This window comes from Miniopterus natalensis, chromosome 8 (assembly GCF_054644295.1).
Source record: "Miniopterus natalensis isolate mMinNat1 chromosome 8, mMinNat1.hap1, whole genome shotgun sequence".
Taxonomy (NCBI): Eukaryota; Metazoa; Chordata; class Mammalia; order Chiroptera; family Miniopteridae; genus Miniopterus; species Miniopterus natalensis.
This window is the reverse complement of record NC_142088.1, coordinates 4,479,069-4,500,283: the sequence shown is the minus strand read 5'-3', so window position 1 is coordinate 4,500,283 and position 21,215 is coordinate 4,479,069. Positions and strand designations below refer to the sequence as shown.

Below are 21,215 nucleotides of genomic sequence, written 5' to 3'. Positions count from 1 at the left end.
CCAAGTGCCCAGAAACTTAAGTAAGGCTACCTCCAGTTTTACTCTCTTGCCACCAGTATCCAAATGTTCTCCCCCATTTGCATCCTGTCACAGGACAGTGCCAGAGGAAATCTCTAGTGGATCCTTTCAGATTCGGTCAGTGCACTTACAAATAGGTGTATTTACTACCTTTAATACTATACACACTGTCCTGCATGTGCCCTTCTTTAACTAGATTTATCACGCAACTCATTCCACATTAGAGCCTGCAGAGCTGCCCTGTTCTTTATGACAGCTACTGTTCCCCATGTGAAGGTCATCCGTTTAACCAGTCCCCAATTCTGGACACTTAGGGTTGTTTCCTATGCTATGCTATTACAAGCTGTCATAGTAAATAACCTTTTGCATACTTCATTTGCACATTACAAATTAGATCTGTACAACAGATATACGTTTATAACTTGAATGTAGAAGAGCTGGGTCAAAGGATGTGGCCTTTTACCTTTTGATAGATGCCCTCCCAAGTGCCACCTTTGGTTGGGACTTTTGGTGGCAGTTCCAGCTGAGAATGATCCCAGCTGTCCTGACCAGCGGGGGATATCTGCTGCCCCAGAGCCATGGGGCTGACAGCACTGTACACTTTGGAGGAGGAGAGACCGGGTGGGAAGAGGTGAGGCTACCACATCCCCTAGACTAAAGGCACTACTGTAATGCTTTTCCCTGAATTTTCACACTGGGGAGCTTGGCCAGCCCCTGGCCACCTCTCCTGCCTGCTGTCTGGCACAGCTCATTGCCTTGGCCTGGCCAGCCCTCATCACGCACAGCACCTGTCTGCAGGGAGGAGCCCACTCTGGACATCCATGGGCACTTCTGGACCCAGAAGCCCCGCCGGCCAGAGTGGCCTCACATCACCGTGGGGTCCGACAGCCACTGGAGAAGGGGTGCAGATCTTCAAGAGGGTAAACTACAGTCCCCAGATCCAGACCTTCAGCAACCCAGTGCCTTGGTTAGGCTCTCACCAGAGAAGAAAAGTCCCATCAACGTTGGGTCTTCACTTCTTTTAAAGAAACTTTATCTTATTTTTTATCCTCACCAAGGATACTCTTCCCAGTGCTTTTCAGGGAGAGACATCGATGTGAGACACCAATTGGTGCCTCCCACACGCACCCTGACCTGGGCCAGGATCAAGCCTGCAACCGAGGTACGTACCCTTGGCCAGAACTGAACCTGGGACCCTTCAGTCCCTGGCCAATGTTCTAACTGCTGAACCAAACCGGCTAAGGCCACACTGGGTCTTTAAAACAGAGGGAGTTTCGCCCCCGGGACCTAAGGCGCAAGCAGGAAGCTGCTGCCACCCGCACACTAAGGTCCAGGAAAGATTCCTCCACTGAAGGCAGAGCCACAGTGGAGGGTCCAGGGCTGCTTCCTGGTTAGCTGCCCAAAACAGAGGGTCAGAGGGCACCGCACCTGGCCTTGAAGGGAATTCAAAGCCCCAACTCCAGTGCTCCATGCATGCCTGAGGCCAGAGGCCCAGGGAGTCTGCTGTGAGGCTGGGAAGATGGGCAGAGCCAAGTTCTCCTTACCAGGCAGGGCAGCTTCTGTATTTTTGGGGTTCCTTGAGGCCTTCAGATGCTGTCCAGAACTTTCAGCCAGATGCTAAAGGGCGATCTTAAGCTCTTCCTCCCTTGCCAGGCCTTGCTTGGCATTTAGGCCAGCGTTAAGATGCACAAGGAAACTGGGCCTCAGGGGCCAGAGTCAAAGGACCTGGCTTTTGTCTCCTGGAGGCAGCCTGAGAAGCCTCATCTACCAGCTCCAAGACCCAGCTCCCCAACTGCTCCAGTGACCGGGGACCCCTGAGCCTGCTGGAGGAGGGGTGGTCATGGGCCCAGATTCTCACCATCCCTGAGTCCCCTGCTGCACCTCCTGGTCCAGGCGGATTGTCAGCTTTCCCTTCTACCTACAGAAGGTTGGGCCCTGCTGAAGAGAAGTCCTGTAATAACACAGCCCGGGGTTTCCAACTGTCCTGCTCAGCAGCTGCTCAAAAAGTCTTCCAGGAGCTGTGACTGGATCTTGCCTCTGGTTTCCTTCTCCCCAGCATCTATTCTGGGTCTTCTCTCCAGGGCTCCTCACCTCTCCCCCTCCCCCTCAGCAGTTACCTATTTTCCATTTCACAGGGAAAAACAGACCTCCCCAGGGCGTTCCCACCTTGGGATTTGCATACAGCCCTGGTCCTTAGCTTTTGGCCTCCAGGCCCCAGGATATCTTCTAAAACAATATCCTTTGCTCTAGCTGGCTTGGCTCCATGGTTAGAGCATCAGTCCGCAGCCTAGGGCATGTACCTCTAGATCAATGTTTCTCTCTCCCACTCTCTCTGAAAAGCAATGGATTTTTACAAAAAGATAATTTATGCCTCACACACATTAGGATGACTATTATAAAAACAAACCAAAAACCCCATAAAGAACAAGTATTGGTGAGGATGCGGAGAAATTGGAACCCTGTGCACTGTTATTAGAAATGTAAAATGGCCTGGCTGGGCGTGGCTCAGCGATTGAGCGTCAACCTAGGATCCAGGCGATCGAGGTTCGATTCCTGGTCAGGGCACATGCCTGGGTTGTGGGCTCGATCAATGACTCTCTCATCATTGATGTTTCTATCTCTCTCTCCCTCTCCTGTCCTCTCTCTGAAATCAATAAAGATATATTTAAAAAAAGAAATGTAAAATGGTGCAGCTGCTTTGGAAAATAGTCTGGCAGCTCCTTAAATGGTTAAACACAGAGTTAACATATAATCCAGCAAATCCACTCCTAGGTAGATAGCCAAGAGAGACGAAACCATATGTCACATAAAAACTTGTGCATGAATGTTCATAGTAGCATTATTCATAATTGACAAAAAGTCAAGTAAAACAACCTAAATGTCTATCACTACTAATGAATAAGCAAAGTGTGGTGTACCCATACAGTGGAATATTATTCAGCCATAAAAAGGAATGAAGTACTGATACATGCTACAACATGGCCAACGTTGAAATCAGTGAAAGCAGCCAGATGCAAAATCCCAGATATTTTCTGATTCCATTTATATAAAATATCTAAAATTAGCAAGTCTTTAGAGACATAAAGGAGATTACTGCCTTGGCCGGGTAGCTCCGTTGGTTAGAGCATCGTCCTGATGCGCCAAGGTTGCAGGTTCAATCTCCCATCAGGGCATATACAAGAAACCACCAATGAGTGTATAAGTAAGCGGAACAACAAATTGATGTTTCTCTCTCTCTCAAATCAATAAATAAAAAGAAAGGAGATTACTGTTTCCAGGGACTTGGGGTGGAGGGTGGAATGGAGAATAGCTGCTAAAGGGTATGTTGGTTTCTTTGTGAAGTCATGAAAATGTTTTAGAATTAGATAGTTGTGACGGTCATACAACTTTGTGAATATACCAAGAAAACACTCAAGTGTACACTTTTGTGGACAAAAACAGGGGTTCTATGGAAAGTAATCTCACAGGGTGGCCTGATTATAAATTCCTTACTGGGCAGTTCATGGTGAGTAGTCACCTACAACTTTTTAAAAAATATGTTTTTATTGATTTTAGATAGAGAAGGGAGGAGAGAGAGATAGAAACATCAATGATGAGAGAATCATTGATCAGCCGCCTCCTGCATGCTCCCTACTGGGGATCAAGCCTGAAACTGGGAAATCTGCCCTGACCGGGAATTGAACCAGGGACCTCACAGTGCATGGGATGATGCTCAACCTACAGAGCCACACTGGCTAGGGCAGGCCTACAACTTTTTAGTAAAAGGTTTATCTTGGCCTTAAGCAAGTCCTGTCCATTGTTTCTGCACATCTAGGTTAACACACATTTGAAACAACCACCCTTAAGGAAGCACATAATTGTTACATAATTAACTATCCTATAATCTAATCCCTGCCTTGCTTTCCTACCTTCATGTAATTTTCTTTACTTTCCTTAATTTCAAGTGCATAAAAAAAGATCCAAAACTGTTATTCTCTGGAGCCTTTGAGATGTTGATCCCCAGCATGTTGTCTGTTTGGCTCAAATAAACTCTTATAAAAAAGTTCTCTAAGGTTCAGGCATTTCTTACATTGACGCTTTAAAAGGGTGACTCTTGCCCGGCCGGGCGTGGCCCAGCGGTTGAGCATCGACCTGGGATCTGGGTGATCAGGGTTCAATTCCCAGTCAGGGCACATGCTCGGGTTGCTGGCTTGATCAATGACTCTCTCATCACTGATGTTTCTATCTCTGTCTCTCCCTCTCCTTTCATCTCTCTGAAATCAATAAAGATATATTAAAAAAAAAAAAAAGGGTAACTCTTGCCCGGCCGGTGTGGCTCAGTGGTTGAGCACCGACCCATGAACCAGGAGGTCACAATTCAATTCCCAGTCAGGGCACATGCCTGGGTAGTGAGCTCAGTCCCCAAGCTGATCAATGATTTGCTCATCATTGATGTGTGTCTGTCTCTCTCCCTCTCCCTCTCTCTGAAATCAATATAAAAAAACATAAAAAATAATGAATAAAAAGGGTGACTTATGGCATATAAATGATATCACAGTAACAAATTCCATATAAAAATATATGAACTTCAAGGAGAAATACAACTCTCACTGAACCATGACTATTATTTGCATACCTGCAGTGGAAACCAAATCAGGAGTAGCTTGGCAAACATGGAAGGCCAACTACCTTCACAATATACCCAGAATCCCAGCCCTCCTCACCATCCCACACGACCAAGACAGTAAGATCTATTCCCAACTTCCCCCTCTGCTTTCCAGCCTCATGGCTTTCTTTGAAATTTCCAGATTCACCCAGCCACACTCTCACTTCCAGGCCCAGGTCTCACTTCTCTCATCTGAGAGCATAGTGTGGCCATTTGATTCCCATTGCTTCCTCTGAGATCACCAGCATCTCCAGAGCTCCTCGTGGGGAGCTGGGCCTGGCCTGTTGCCTGGCAGAGCAGGAGCTCGGCAGATGTTTCTGGAGTGACCTGGAGTTAGAGCCTCATTGAAGAGATGCCATTTAGGCTGAGACCATAAGGGTACCTGTGGGGGAGGGGAGAGTGCCCTGGGCAGGCACAACAGCTTGTACAAAGGCCCTGGAGAGAGAGAGAGGGCTGGTGCCTTGTTGAGGACTCAAGGGAGATGGGCTTGAAGATTGGGGATCAGTCAAGGAAGAAGATCCCCAGCAGATGGGGCTAGAGAGGCATATAGAAGTTTGAAAGACTTGTGCATGAGACACCTTTCGTTGCAAGCAGCTGCTCAAAGCTGTTTACATACTCAAGGGGATTCACTGGCTCCAGCATTGCAAAGTGCTGGGAACCCTGACTCGAACTTCAGGGCTGACTTAATCCAGGAGCTCAAAGATATCATCCTGGACTCCCTTTTGTGTCTTTCTTCCCCCATTTCTCCATGTCAGCTTCATGCTCAGACCAGCTTTCATCATGTGGCAAAGTGCCTCTTGCTGCAGTTCAGGTAGTAAACCTCAGGTGTACTCATCCTAAAGTCAGGAGGGAGATAGAAATATCCTTCCCAACTGCCCCAGCTAAAAAGAAGTCCCCTCCACTGCCCTTGGCCTACAGGCCCACCCTGAAGCCAGGTAATGGCATTATTCGGAGTGTGGGCCTGGGCCACCACCCCACCCCCAGGCCACAGTGTATCAGCACTTGGGCCAGTGGGTATCCAAAGAACAATGAGGGGAGTGGCTAGAAAAGAGAGAAGGGAGACAACCATAGTAGTCAGAAAGCCCAAATTCATTTCATTTCCTCATCTATATGGGGGTATCATCTCTACTTCGTGGGATTGTAAAGAACAGAAAGGTAAGTGCTGCCATCATCATTGAGGTGCTTTGGCTGATGTAACCTTGGGCAGAATGCCACTGCCTCCAGGTGTGTGTGTGCCTGCACCCAAGCTGTTTTCTGTTCAGTGAAAGGAAAGGCTGAGTTGACCCAGCGATCACTAAGCCAATTTTCCTGCTTACCCAAGGTCCTTCTTTCTGAAGGGAGGTACAGTGGCCCGGGGTGGCCAGCAGGTGGCAGCGCAGAGGCGATTCCTGGCTCAGGTGCAGTTCCAGAGCCGTGGATGGGTGGAGAAGGCTGCAGCCTCTCCCAGGCTGATCCAGTCCTTTCTTGGGAACCCAGACTCTAACATGCCAGCAGGAGTGGCTTCGTGAGCATTCGACTCACACTTAGAAAGGCCCTTGGATTAGTTTAATGCTTTGCTTTAAGCAATATGGTTTCATTTGCTTGAGACCATAACAGTTGTACAGGAACCCTGCATTTTTGTTTTGCACTAGGCCCCAGAATTATGGAGCAGGTGGCAGGGTTCATCCTGCCTAGGGGATGCCTGTCACTGCTAATTCCCACAAGTGTGCTGGACCCTTCTTCCCTTTGCCATGCCATTTCTCAGGCTCCCCAAGGCTCCTGATGCTGCTTGTCTCCACCAGCTCACCCTCTGCTGGGAAGCTGGAGAGGATGGGGACCCTATATGTAGTTTGGAGTGTGGCCAGCTACTGGGTGAAAAGGTGAAGAGACTAAGAAGTGCGAATTGGTAGTTACAAAATTGTCGTGAGAATGTAAGATACAGCATAGGGAATGGTGTAATAACTATGCATGGTGCCAGGCGGGTACTGGAAATATCAGAACACTTTGTAAAGTATATGATTATCTAACCACTATGCTGTATACATGCAACTAATACAAAATAATATTGAATATAAACTGTAATAGAAAAATAAAATTTTTAAAACTAGGCAAAGGAGTTGAATGGACATTTCCAACAAAGGTATACAAATGACCAATAAGCACTTGAAAAGATATTCAATGCCCATGATCATTAGAAGGAAATGCAAAACAAAACTATGATGAGCCATTAGGATGGCTATTAAAATGACAACAAGGAACAGAAAATAACAAGTGTTGGAGAGGATGTGGAGAAACTGGAACCCAGTCCCGCAGCCCCCGTTCCCTCTGGCAACCTTCAGTCCGTTCTCTGCATAGACGAGTCTGTTTCTTTGCCCATTTTTAATTGGGCTGTTTGGGTTTCTGTTGAGTCAGAGGAGTTTAGTTTTTATTACAAATGATGTAGGGAATCATTGGAGAATGTTAAGCAGGGAAGTGATGTGACCTAATTTGGGTTTGTTTTATTATTTGGTCACTTGGACTGTTAGGTGGAGATTGTTTTGAAGGCGAAGTGATTATAGATGGAGAGGCCACGGGCAGATTGTAAATGGAAGGCGAGCAGGACCTAGAAGGCAGACGTGGGTTGAGGGAAAGGCTTGTTTTGGATTCTTTGGAAAAAACAGCAGCATGAACAGGACACTGGTGGCATCAGAGACTGGCCAGCTGCTCATCCCACTCATTCCTCTTCCGGGATGTGGAGCTGAGTATATTCCCAGACTCCCTTGGGATTAGAGCTGTGGTCATTTGACCAAGTTCTAGCCAAAGGTAGTGGTGAGCACCACCCAGGCATGTGCCCTGACTGGGACTCAAACTGGCAACCTTTAGGTGCACAGGACGACGCCCAACCCTAACCCTAACTCCAACCAACTTCGTGACACCAGCCAGGGCAGTATGATTATTCTTTTTTTCAAAAACATATCTTTATTGCCTGGCCAGGTGTGGCTCAGCGGTTGAGCATCGACCTAGGCATCCAGGAGATCACGGTTCAATTCCTGATCAGGGCACATGCCTAGGTTGTGGGCTCAATCCCGTCGGGGGCGTGCAGGAGGCAGCCAACTGATATTCACATCATTGTCTCTTTCTCTCACCTTCTCCCTTCCTCTCAATATAAAAATCAATAAAAATATTTTTTAAAACTCTCTGCCATTTTAACCTTTACTTTTGAAATAATTTAAAATGAACTTCTGTGATGCCCTAATTGGTTTGGCTCAGTGGTTAGAGTGTTGACCTGCAGACTGAAGGGTCCCAGGTTCGATTCTGGCCAAGGGCACGTACCTCGTTTGCAGGCTCAATCCCTGGCCCTGGTTGGGGTGCGTGCGGGAGGCAACCAATCAATGTGTCTCTCTCGCATTGATATTCCTCTCTCTCTCTGAAAAGCAATGGAAAAAATACCCTTGGGTGAGGATTTAAAAATAAATAAATAATAAAATGTACTTCTACAGTATTTTAATAAAAAATGGTAAAATTACTGCTTTGGAAGCAATACCATTTAAAATGTTACACAGACTCAGTCAAGAGGAAAAAAAAATCAGTGAGAATTAAGTTTGGGGAACAATTAACCTGCTTGGCTCATAAGCACAAAGATAGAAACAATCAATGTATAATTTTCTGGGAGAAAACTCTGATTCTGGTCCTATGGCCAGCAGAGGTCAGTGTCCACTGAGACGCCTCATCAATGAAGCGAAGCCTGAAGACCCAGACAGGGATCACCAAGGCAGCTTTCTGAAGGGCGGTATTGTCACAGAAAACCTCCAAGAGTGATGTCAACAGCATTCAGGGCTGACCCTTGGTATCTTCCAGCCACCAGCCAGGAGTGCCCCAGAAGAGGATTCTTCTTCACCTTCCTCACCCTGGACCGACTCGCTGTTCTTACCCTCATCCTTGTTGCTCATTTCTCTTCTCGTGCTCCTGCAGCTTGGCACTCCTCTTGTCTTTTGGCAACTTGGCTCAAGTGGCTCCCTTCCTACGTGGTGATTTTAATTTCTCAGCGAACATGGGAGCCAGAGGCATTTTTATCTCTACTTTCTTGCCTGAAGCAGTAGCAGCCTTCCTACCATTCCTCTGAGGGATGACAACCTGGAGAAGAAATAGCAACAATGAAAGGACGTCTCCATGTCCACGCAGTTACAATCACACTGTACAGTCAGCAAGGCTAAGCAGGCACCTATGTCAACATCTAGGTGGATCTCTCAAGGACGAATCTCTGTGTAATAAGGGAGCTCCCAGCGCCAGAATCATCTGGCATGCTCATCTAAAAAAAAAAACAACACCCAGAAAATTCTTGGCCTTCACTTGGATCTGTCAAATCAGAACCTCTCCAAGGAGGGTCTAGGTTTCTAGAAGTATGCGAGCCACTGCCCTAGGAAAAGATATCAAGTTAAGCACTATTTAGGTGGCTCCACATGCCTACAGAGTCCCAACTCTTTGCATGCAAGTGAAATACTAAAGGGGAGCCTCCCCCCCCCCCGGCAACTGGAGCATACACAAGAATGAAAGCCAAGCCCCAAAGATCGGATCTCATGCTTTCTAATTATACCATCAATTTCCAAACCACAGCTACTAATAACTGGGTGGTATTTTAACACTAAGTGACTAAAGATGAAATTTTGCGGAACATTAAATGAGGTCTCACCACACACAAAAGGACAAAATGAAGACTATGGGTGATGGAGGGACATGTGAAAACACGGTGAGAAGGCAGGTAACTGCAAAACAAGGAGAGAGGCCTCAAAAGAAACCAAACCTGCCAACAACTTGATCTTTGACTTCTGGCCTCCAGTTGTTTCAGCCACCCAGTCTGATATTTTATTATGGCAGCCCTAGCAAGCTAATGTAACTAATATGTCAATCCACATCATGGGAAGAAATAAGTAGTATGATGCAATTAGCATTACTGGTTTTGAAAAAAAACTTACAGGCAGATGAGGGACCGTTCATCTGGCATTGGAATGATGTGGGACCAGAGAGTACATGTGAAAGAGACTAGGGTTTGAATTAAATAATTTCAATGAGCCAGTATTAGGGCATAGTTACCCTAAAAGTTAATCTAACTGTGATAGTACTACTACATGCTGCCCCGATCAGAGTAAACCATTATAGGCACCACATTTTAAAAAGGAATGACCAAGGGTTACCAGCATAAACAGTCTACAACCCTATCACATGCATTTCAGCTTAAGGGAAATATAATGTGACGACTCCTGTTTTCTCCCAAGTTAACACAGTCTGGGTTCCAAAACAAAAGGTGCACTCACCAAGCATTTTCTGGCTCTGACTAGTACAGAAAGCTAATGCATGCATTCCGAACATCACAGCACCACAGATGCTCTCTTAACCATGTCTACTAACTATATCTATGGCTGGATTAAATGACAGGCTCAATTCCAAATCAGATTCGCTACCTTGATGCCCACGAAATACCAAGGTTCAAATAAAATATTAACAAATTGAATCAAGCAATATAGTAAAAAATATTGACCAACTATTGTTCCTTTTACATAACACTGATATTCAATTTGCTAATATTTTGTTTGAAATTTCCGTATTTGTGCTCATGAGTGGTAATTTTCTTTTCTAAAAATAAACGCTCAGATTTCGGTATCAAGTTTAGGGTGAAACTAGTTGGAAAGTGTTCATAATACCACTTTTTTTTAAAAGAATGTCTTTATTGATTTCTGAGAGAGGAAGGGAGAGGGAGAGATAGATACATCAACTATGAGAGAGTCACTGATCGGCTGCCTCCCTCACACCCCCCACTGGAGATGGAGCCCACAACCTGGGCATGTGCCCTGTCCCGGCATCGAACCTCAAGCTCCTGGATCCTAGGTCGATGCTCAACCGCTGAGCCACACGGCCAGGCTCACAATACCACTTTTAAGATTAAACAGTGCAGTTTAACTGCTTTACTCTGGATTCTAATTGTTGACATTTACAAACTATTCTGCTCCATGCTGTATAAATAATCACCTCATCTCTACTGCCGCTGTCCTTATCATCTGACATCTCATCTTCCCCGCCTTCTGTCTCCTGTGGAGAAAGGCTCATTTTCTTCCGTTGACTATTTTTTCCTGCCTAAATTGGACGAGATTTATTAGGCACCTCCCAGGGCCTTCAACATCCCACGCTATGCACCTCTAGCATTTGCAAGTTTCCATGTGTCATAAATTCGTGCTAGTACTCATCCTAAAGTTATTTCCATTTGGAATCTTTTACTCACACCAGCGAATACCAAAATATACAGGAAAAGGTCATTTTTGGTATATGTTTGTAGGTCACGACTCCCATACTTTCTCTTCTGCCACGGTCTAGAAATGTAAACTCCTAAGAAAGGCAAGCTTCCAGGAATTCCTCCCTTTTCCTCTCAATCTGCTTCACCACGCGTTTTCAAATAACTTTTATTTTTTAAAAAATAGTAATTCCACTACCGACTGCTCAAATGCAAGAACACAGGGCCAAAATGACGGCCTCGTACGGTTAGAAAGCTGGTACCTACACCTCGAGCGCCTTCACCTTCCCGGAGCCAGGACTGAGGGGCCCCTGGCGCGGCTCCCACCGCCCCCCATCGACGTCCACAGCACCGGGGAGCCTGAAGACAGAACCTACCACCTTCCCTGCGCAGGCGAGCCCGGTCTCGTCCCTGACGAGCTCCCCTTTTAAGGCTACGGCGGGGGCAGGGCTCCGCTCGCCCCGAGCCCCGCGGGTCACCTCGCGCCGCCGGCGCCGTCCGGGCGCCCGTGGGGAACTCACAGCCGCCCCGAGGCGCCCTCCGCTCCCGCCGCTCACAGCCCGGAAGACGCCGCCACCGTCGCCGCTCCCTCGGCCAATCAGAGCCCGCGCTGACTCTGGGCCAATCCCGAGCCGCGGCCCCGGAAAAGGGCGGGGCATCCAGCCGGAGCGCACGTGCCCCCCCAGCGGGCGCGCTCCGTGGTTGGGGGCAGCGCGATGTGGGTCCGCTTGTCCCGGTCCACGCAGGGCCCCAGGGGTTCGCCCCGGGTTAGCCGGAGAAGGGGCGCAGGCTCCCCGTAGTCAGCGGCCCTGGCGGGCGGTCACACCGCCCGGTGCTCCCCTGCCGGCGGGGCGGGAGAATGGCGGTGATAAAAGCACGTCCGTGGTGCGCTCGCGAGCCCCGCAGGGTCGGTTCCAGGCGCTCACGCCCGCTGGCCCCGCTAGGCCGCCACGCGCGCCGCGGGCTGTGCTAGTGCTGTCGCGGTTTTCACCCGAGGAGGAGGCAGAGGCGTTGCAACGCCAGACGGAGCGGAGACCGGAACGCCGGGCGGTGGGACTGAGGGGTCGGCCTCTGGACCCCCGGCGCCGCCCCTCGCCGCAGGGACCGAAATGGAACCGGTGACCTCCCGGGGCGTGGAGGATGCTCAGCCTCCTGGGCCGCACCGACCGGGCTGAGGGTCATTCTTAAGACACCTGGAGCAGAATCCATAAATGAAATTAAGATGTTTGACCCCACTACAGTTCAAAACTTCTGGATGCAAGAGTCTCTTTTAAACAAATTTAAAATATAAGGAACAAATTGGGAAGACATATTTGTAACATATAAGAAAAATTTAGTATCAGAATATAAAATATCTACAATAAGCAAAAAAGTGGGCAAAGGGTCTGAGCAATTTTCAGAAGAAATTTAAGTAGCATGTAAAGATATGGAGAAATGCGCTGCTCTACAACTAACAGAAATACAATTTTGAAAAATAAGATACTGTTTTGTATTCATCAGGTTAAAACATCAGATTAAAACATCAAATAACAAGTGCTGGGGATTTCAAGGAAACTGGCAAAAAGGTAAATTGTTTTACTGTAGGGGAGGAAATACATCTTTTCCCTCCACCCTTCTAAATTCTGGACGGGGGCCCCCGAAACAAAAGACAGGTTAACGAGAAAAGTGTTCATTTTTTTTTTTTTGCATACAGATTCATTTCATGTAAGTTGTATGTCACGTGGGAGCCTCACAAGGATGTGAAGACTCAAAGTTAAACTTTAGTGTTTTTCTGCTAGGTTGATGAAGAGTGGAGAGTTGTGGAAAATGTGATAGGATGAAAGGGGTACAAGCTTAGTAAACTGGGGAAGCCCGTCCATGCAGATTCCTCTCGGAGGCCCTCAGTCTTGCAGATAAGGCCGCTCCTCTCCTCCAGGTGTAGGGAGGGTGCCTCTCCCAGGAGGATTCCATGCCCTGCTTCAGGGGAAGTTCAGAAGGCCCTCCCTGCACCCGCCATTTCTCAGATTCCTTCTGCTCAAAATATTCAGTATGCCAAGGGGCCTTATTTGGGGGTAGCGTGTCCCGAACCCCGCTCATTACAAACACCTAGAGAGAAATCTGGCAATTTTGAGTCGAGGTAAAAATTCTCATTCCTTACATTTAGGAATTGCACTTCTAGGTATCTAACCTCGAGAAGTAGTCACGCTGATGGAGAGACAAATATGTGAATCTTTACCGCAAACTTTAAAAACAGTTTATTATGGATATTTTCAAACATGCATTAAGTAGAGAAAATGAAAAGTGAACCCCCTTTTACCCATCACCCAGCTTCAAAACTTCAATGTTTTTGCCGTTCTTTGCTTAACTGTTCCCTGCCCCACTTCCCTACCCCCTTCTTCCTCTCCCTCTTTTTTTTTTTTTTTGCTTGAGTATTTTAATGGGAATCCTATCATTTTGCCTGTAAATACTTCATCATGTAACTCTACAGGATATTGGCCTTGATATCTGCTCCTAAACAGCCGTGGTTGTCCGGCTCTGCCTTGTGCAGGAGCTCGAGAGGGTGAGCCTGTGCTGAGGACGTTTTGACTGTCAGAAGAATGTCAGTGTTTCTCAGATCAAATTCCTTAAATCTGTTCTCATCTTTCTTGCTTCTTAAAAAAGAGAGATCATTTTAAAAAGAGAGAGAATGTGAATGATTATTAAGTATTACAGACTGTAGTTTGGGGCTTTACAAAAATAAATGAAAATATCTGCTTATCTTAGATTTAATCCTTGCTTAAAAAAAAAACCTGTGGTAAACTACACAACAAAATTTACTGTCTTAACCGTTTGAGCCTACAGTTGAATATTGCGTGAGAACATTCACACAGTTGTGCAACCAGCCCCCAGAAGGGGGCCTGGGGAGGCGGCCCGTGGAGGTGGGGAGGGAGCAGGGCAGGGGCGGTCAGGATGCACACAGTCATTTCCGCCTTGGGAATCTGCAGGGATCTGTCGGTTTCACTACAGCAGTGGCTTATGCACATGTGCAGAAAACATCAAAAGTTTGAGTGTGGCACTTAGAATGTCAGGGCCCCTTTCATTTTGCAAACGGGGGACTGAGGCCTGGAAAGGTGAGGTGATTTGCTTGATGCCGCACAGCTAGGTGGCAACAGGGCTGAGATCCAAACCAGGTCCCCTAGATCCCTGGCACCCCTGCCACCCTACAGCACCACCAGGTGGTGATCCCAGAGCAGAATAAGCTGACTGGGGCTGGGGAAGAGTCAGGTAGGAGGAGGGTCCCAGGTGCAGCCAGGAGCTAGAGAGGGACAGAAAATGGGAAGGGAAGGTCGGGCCCTGGGGGAAAACATTTCAGAAACTGGTGGCAGGAGTGGGGATGTCCCCAGACGAAGGTTCCTGCAGGGAAGGACTTTAACTGGGGGCCCAGAGGTCTGGAGGGCAGCCGGTACCCTACATCCCTTCTAGTACATGGTAGGGTCGGGGGTCACTGAGGTGGCTGCGTGGGGATGGGGCACAAAGGGGGACAGGCATGAAGACATCCCCGAAGAAGAGACCAGGCGTGGCTCCCAGAGCTGCAAGTGACCCTCTGGCTCCCCCAGGTGAAACTGCTTTGAGGCGCCTCTGCAGAGGGAGGGGTCAGCCTCTTGCAGGCCCTCTGGGCCACAGTTCTCAGCCAGCGGGTGGGTCTTGCTGCCCAGGGAGCCCAGGTCACACACGGTGCTGCCTGTGGTCGCCCTGCTGAGGCTGCGGGAGCTGCTGCGGAGTCTGTGGCGACGGCACCGGGTCCCCAAGCACAGGGCTTCACGGAAGGTGTCTCGGAAGCGGCTGGACATGAGGCTGTAGAGCACGGGGTTGGCGGCCGAGCTCAGGTAGAAGAAGACCCCGGAGACCACATGCACATACTGGAAGGCCAGGAGCAGGCCCTCGGTCCAGCGGGACACGGAGCTCCACATGAGGCGGTCGATGTGGAACGGGGCCCAGCAGATGCCAAACACCAGGACCAGCACAACTGCGGGGCAGAGGGGAGACTGAGTGCCGGCTGGAGCCCCGGAGCCCCCTCAGCTGCCTGCCCTGCTCCGGCTGGGTCTGTTCATGCTCCCCTCCCCTCCCCCTCCTATTTCACAGGCCACCCATGCCCACTGTCCATCTGGAAGCTTCTGGCAGTTTGCCTGCCCTGGCCGCACACCTTTCGGAGAGGCTGATCTCACCACTGTCGCTGATGGGCAGTGGGTGTGTGCCCTGTCCCTGGCCACAGCCGACTGGGCCAGGCATGGACACTTGAGCCAAGCTGGCCCAGCCCGACTGTCACCATGGAACTTGGAACTGGGTGGCTCTAAGCTGTGGGTACTGAGCCCCAGCGTGTTGCAGACTGCGGCTAAGGCCCACGCTGGGTGCCCACGCAGGGAGCGTGCTTACTGATGGGTAAGCAGAGAGAGGCAGGAGAATGGGGCCCATGCTCGGACAGCAGTAGATGGAGGCTAAGGGGCCAGGGACAGACGGCAAGACAAACACACACACCTCCCCTTGCCGGCCTTGGCCCCAGAGCCATCCCAGCCCCAGCCGCCAGCTCTCCAAGGCACAGCTGAGCGTCCTGCCCTGCACTAACTGCCTGGTACTTGAGAGCCAATGTCCCCACCCAGCAAAGGACAGGACAGGCTGGTCACTCTTTCTCCCCAGCTTCCTTCCAGCTAATCTTAACCAGCCATGACTTTTGTGGGGCTCTGTCACTGTGTCTGCCTTGATTTTCGCTTCTTTCTTTTTTAAAAAAAAATATGTTTTTATTGATTATTTTAGAGAGAGAGGAAGGGAGAGGGATAAAGAGATAGAAACATCAATGAGAGAGACACATCATCAATCAGCTGCCTCCTGCACTCCCCCTGCTAGGGATCGAGCCTGCAACCAGGGCATGTGCCCTGACTGGGAATTGAACCCGGGACCTCTGGGTTCATGGGTCGACGCTCAAGAACTGAGTCACGCCGGCCAGGCTGATTTTTCTTATTTCTTGTGTTTGCTCAGGTGACTCTGTCCTTCCCCTGTAGTGTCTTCCCTATCACAGCCAGTGAGGTTTTCCTTGTAATCCCAGATTTCAACGTCCCCAGCACACAGCCTGCTGCACAGTAGGCCTTCAGAAAGTGAAGGTGGGGGAGGGAGGGGGAGGGAGGGGGAGGGAGGGAAGAAAGCCAGAGCCCCAGGCCAGCAAGCAAGGCAGCTTTAAGGACACACGCCCCCTGCCCAGGGTGAGAGACATCCCAGCTGAGCAGACTCGGACCCTGTGATCTGGGGGAGTCTGAGGCAGGGGGCAGGGGGCAGGGGGCAGAGGCCAATTGGTCTATAGTGCAGGCTTCACAGTGCAGAGCTGGGAGGCAAGCAAGGAGCTCTGGGGGATGACAAGTGACACCACACTCTGGGACACTGTTCCTAGGAGGCAGGAGGGGTGGGCCTCTCTCTGGAAATGGCTATAATCCCACAGCTTTGACCAAGGCCTTACCAGCCTGTCCTGCCCTGGCTCACCCCATCTACCTGATTCAGGCCTTGCTGAGGTGGGGTGAGATGGGGCAGAAATGAATGACTGGCTTAGTATCAGTTTGTCTTGCTTCCCCAGGGCCACTGTTTTTAAAAAAGGGCCAGGTCTAGGCCACAGTAAGATCCAGAACCTCAACCCAGCTGGGCGTGCCCAGGCTAGCCCCATTCCACACTTCTATCCTGATTCTCCTGTGTTCTGCACTCGGACCCTCACAAACACGACTCCTGACAACCCTCTTTTAGACAATGGTCGCTCCTGTGGTCCCCAGACATAAATGGAAGAAATTAATCACCTTGCTTCTCTGGCTCCCCCCAGATCCCGCCATGTGGTTCTTTGGGGGCTAGTCACTTCAGCATCCTGTCATTCTGGCGTGAGGGTGGGCCATGACCTAACCCCACCAATCAGAATCCTTCCCTGGAACTTTTCAATAGCCACTAAGGAAAGAGAGCAGTTCCTCAGGAAAGCCCAGGAGCTGGGACGCAAGCAAGGAGCTCTGGGGGATCATGCCTTCCAGGCTGATGTAGGGAAGGACAGAGCCAAGACATATTTAGAAGCCAAGAGGGGGGACCCGGAGGGTCCAGACTCCATGAGCCACTCTGTCATCTTGGAGCCCAGCCACGTCCCCTGCCCTGTCTGTCGTGCGGTTCCATGAGCCAGAAGTGGCTTCACGGGTGTCCACCTGTGCATTTGCACAGCGCCCCCAGTTTAAAAGGGTTTAGTGCTCTACTGCTGCTTGACATTCTTAATAATTTTGAACAAGGAATCTGAATTTTCATTTTGTACTGGGTCCTCCAGATTATGTAGCCGATCCTGCCATCAGCCATTACCATCTATCTTTGGTATTAGTTTTTAAAAGAGTTTCTGTGCACGTGCCCACACACACACACACACACACACACACACACACACAAGGTGGGGCGTGTGATTCCGAGCCGCACACTCATAAACTCCATCACAGCCCCTCTCCCCAGGCCTAGAAGCCCAGACTCAGACCCAGTGCCTCGCTCAGGCCCTCTTCCCAGCAGCAACACTTACACAGCATCTTGGTCACCTGGGTCCGGCTCCTATCCTCCAGCCGCTGGAGCCTGCGGCTGTCGCTGGCCCTGGCCTTGCCCTTGGCCCCCTGCCTGAGCAGCAGCCCCTCGCGCCGCAGCCGCAGCCCAACGAGCAGGTAGAGCACGCTGATGGCGGCCATGGGCAGGCAGAAGAAGAGCAGAGTGGTAATCTGCATGAGCAGGTGGTACAGGGCCCTCGAGCCGACGAGCATGCACACGGCCGAGCCGGGCACGGTGCCCCGGCAGGGGACATGCAGCTGCTGGATGCCGTGCAGGCTGGTGTTGGGCAGAGAGCAGAGCAGGGCCAGGCCCCAGACAGCCCCGAGCATGCGGCGCACGTGGGCCTGGGTCATCACCAACCTGGCCTGCAGCGGGTGCACCACAGCCACGTAGCGCTCCACGCTCAGGGCAGTGACGTTGAGCACAGAGGCCAGGCAGACGGTCTCAAAGAGCAGCGTGCGGAAGTAGCAGCCGCCGGCACCCAGCAGGTAGGGGTAGTTCTGCCTCATCTCGTAGAGCTCCAGGGGCAGGCCCAGCAGCAGCACCAGCAGGTCCGACACCGCGAGGCTGAAGAGGTAGTAGTTGGTGGGCGTGCGCATGGCCTTGTGGCGCAGGATGACCAGGCAGGTCAGCCCGTTGCCCACGGTGCCCACCAAGAAGATCAGCAGGTATATGACACAGATGGGTGCAAACAGCTCCGTCTGCTGGGGCCCCAGGTACTTGAGTTTCAGCTCCTGGTCAGTCAGGTTCAAGTCCTCAGGGTGAAAGAGCCCCAAGGCCCTACTGCTATTGCAGGGCACGGGGCTGCTTTCACTCTGGGAGGACACATCTTCAGGGAAGATGGAACAATTGAGGCAGAAAGGGACCTGTGGAACAGAAGACAGAGACACCCAGAGAAGTCACTCAGGGAAGCCTGGCTCTGTCGTAATTCGTCAAACCGAAGGTGCCATTATTTTATGTACCGCTGAGAAAGAAAAACCTCTGTCATCCATTGTAAGATGCATTACAACTTCAGAGATGTAAAAATGTACATCTTGAAAATGATAAAGCTCTGGTTGAATTGTTCAGTTGGTTGAGCATAGTCTCATGCACCAAAAGGTTGCCGGTTCAATTCCCGGTGGGGGCACATACCCAGGTTTCGGGTTCTGTCCCTGTTGGGGTGTGTATAGGAGGCAACTGATTGATGTTTCTCTCTCTCTCCCTTCTTCTCTCTCTAAAATCAATAAACACATTTTCTTAAAAAGATGAAAAGTGGACTTCAATTTTAAATTTCACGATCTATTGAATCCTTTGACTAAATGATGAATCCTCTTGTGCCTGGGCTTTGCCATCAGCGGTCTCCCCTGGGATCTCTCCCTTTTCAAGCCACAGACTTTGGGACAGGGGCTCATTGGGGCATCTGTAAAAGCGCACAGTGCTCAGTATCTCATGGTCTTCAAGAACAAGGCCCTGGAGGCAACTGCTTGGGTTCAAATCTAGCCTCCCCAATCCTAGGCTGTTTGACCATTTGCCTGGTAACCTCTTTGTGGCTGTTTCCTTATTATGAGGCTTGAGGGAGTTTAATCCATGAAAGGTATTAACACAGGGCCTGCCTGACACACTGAAAGGCCAGGTTATCAGCATCTCACTGAGGGGACTAAGTCCCGGAGGGGATCAAGGGCTAAAAACGATAACGCTGATCCAAAACTTGGTTCTCATTTCTGTTTTCCATCACCTGAACTGGTAGAAGTTGAAACGTTCACCGCCCTTAACACTGCCAGTTCTAGGGCTCCCTCTCCTCTCAGGCTGCCAGTCTCTGCCAGTCCATCATATACAGTGATTAAGAACCAAGGCCATGATGCTAAACAAAGTGGCCTGGATCGAACGCCAGCCCTGTCACACTCTAGCGTGACCTCCCCTTACTGTGCCTCAGTCTCCCCATCTGTAAAATGCGGGTGTCAACAGAGCCTACCTTATAGTTTCTGTGAAGATTAACTAAGACTACACATAAAGCCCTCAGCACGCACCTGGTACATTCTGGGTGCTCTTTCAGTGCCTAGTAACATGATCCTTACTCCCCCTGGAAAGGGGGGCAGCCCAGGGGAGGGGGGGCAGCCTCAGCCTGTCCCCCTGAGCCTGTTTCCCAAGCGCCCTCCCCCCCCCCAGCAACTGGACTGTCAGGCTCCCATCCTGGGCCTCGTCCCTCTCTCTCCAGCCCCAAGTCCTCTCTGCAGTCGGGGCTGGGGCTCGGGTGGCGGGTGTACCTGCACCACCTGTCAGCTTTCTTTTCCAGGTCCTTCGCTCTCCCAGACCCCAGGCAGTCTTTCTCCTCCCTCCCTCCCTCCCTCCCTCCCTCCCTCCCTCCCTCCCTCTCTCCCTTCTTTCCCTCTCTCCTTTCTCTTCTTTCTCTCCCCCCCCCCCACAGTGAGATAGTGAATTGGGCCGTGGGGCGCCCCGCGCGTTCTGAACCCTGAGCCTCTGCTCCCCCAGCCCCGCCCCCCCACGCCTGACCCCGCGTCTGGGGACCCAGGCGCACTTTCGTAGGCGCAGACCTGGCCTCTGCCCGCACCCCCGTCCGCTCCCCCGACCCCGAGGTGCGGGGCCGAGGGCGGGAGCCGCGGGGACGAGCGGCGCGGCTGGACCCGCTGCCCGGGAGGCTCCGCACAGCCCTGGGAAGGGGCCCCGCGCCGAGCCCCGCCCCGCGGCGCGCGCGGCCCGCAACCAGACAGAAGTAAGCCGGGAGGCGGCGAGCCTCGCGGAGACGGGGCGCCCCAGCAGGGCCCCCCGACCCCCACCGCCCCGGGGAGACACGCCCCTCCCGCCCCTTCTCGCCCCAGCCCGCGCCCGCAGCCCGCAGCCCGCAGCCCGCACGCCTACCATGCCGTCGGCGGCCCGCGAGACCCAGGGCGGGAGCGCACTCGGCCGGCAGACGCGTGTCCCGCAGCGAGCGGACGGGCGCACTGGCTCCGCGACGGCGCGGGCTCGCCGGCAGCCGCCCCGCCCCGCCCGTCGGTGGCCCGGGCGCCCCCCCCCCGGCCGCCACCAGGGGGCAGGGCCGCCCCCGCCGCGGGGCCCGCACGCCCGCCCCAACCGCGGCGGTCGCGTTTCCGAGAGTTGGGCCCGCGCTTCCAGGAGCAGCCCTATCTGCAGGACCGCGCACAGCAGCCCGTTTCACAGATGCGAGAACGGCCTCAGGGAGGGGAGGTCCCAGGGATCTGGTCTCACGCGTTGTTCCCGCCCTGCATAACCCTTTCTCACGGGGTCCCCCGCTGCACCTCCTCCGACCCACATTGGACCTGCCTTCAAGGACATCCGCCAGCCCTAGTTAGTGCACCCCCAAGGGTCCCGTCCTGCCTCTAGGCCTCCTACCGGCCCTGCTCCCTCCCTCCGGCCCAGGCCCCAGGCAGGACAGGTCTCCGCCCTTCTCCCTTGGGATCATCCAGGCCCTGCTCCCCCCAGGACCACCGTGGAGCCTCCACGCTCCCTCCCGCCCCTCCTCCCACACCCAGTCTTCCTGAGCCCACACCTCTCCTCTGCTTGCATCCTTCTGCAGGGCCTTCTTTCTGGAAAAGAGCACAAGTCTGCCCTGATGCCCGACCTCCCTGGCCCCCACTTGCCTTCCTGGGCCCCCTCACTAAATTCTCTCACCCCCAATACCCTTCCTCTCTCCCACTCAGATGCCTCTCCTGCCCCTCTCCTCTGACCTCAGGATGCCCACAGGGAGAGAGGGGAGAGCCAGGCATGCTGGGACCCCCGCCTCCTCCTGCTCCCCCAGGT

General features: G+C 51.6%; 1 protein-coding gene and 1 long non-coding RNA gene across 2 annotated transcripts; both read right to left on the bottom strand.

Moving 5' to 3' along the window:
* Positions 1–8,110: 8,110 nt before the first annotated feature.
* LOC107530743 (uncharacterized) lies at positions 8,111–11,369 on the bottom strand. The gene is made up of 2 exons (XR_001602562.2): positions 11,282–11,369; positions 8,111–8,755 (listed from the first exon to the last, which is right to left on the bottom strand). It is a non-coding gene; the product is annotated as an uncharacterized LOC107530743 (long non-coding RNA).
* Positions 11,370–14,238: 2,869 nt separating this feature from the next.
* Positions 14,239–19,474, bottom strand: NMUR1 (neuromedin U receptor 1). The gene is made up of 3 exons (XM_087819962.1): positions 19,466–19,474; positions 17,440–18,325; positions 14,239–14,889 (listed from the first exon to the last, which is right to left on the bottom strand). Exons 1-3 carry the CDS (start codon positions 19,472–19,474, stop codon positions 14,342–14,344), a joined length of 1,443 nt encoding a protein of 480 aa, XP_087676088.1. The 3' UTR covers positions 14,239–14,341.
* Between the last annotated feature and the right edge of the window lie 1,741 nt (positions 19,475–21,215).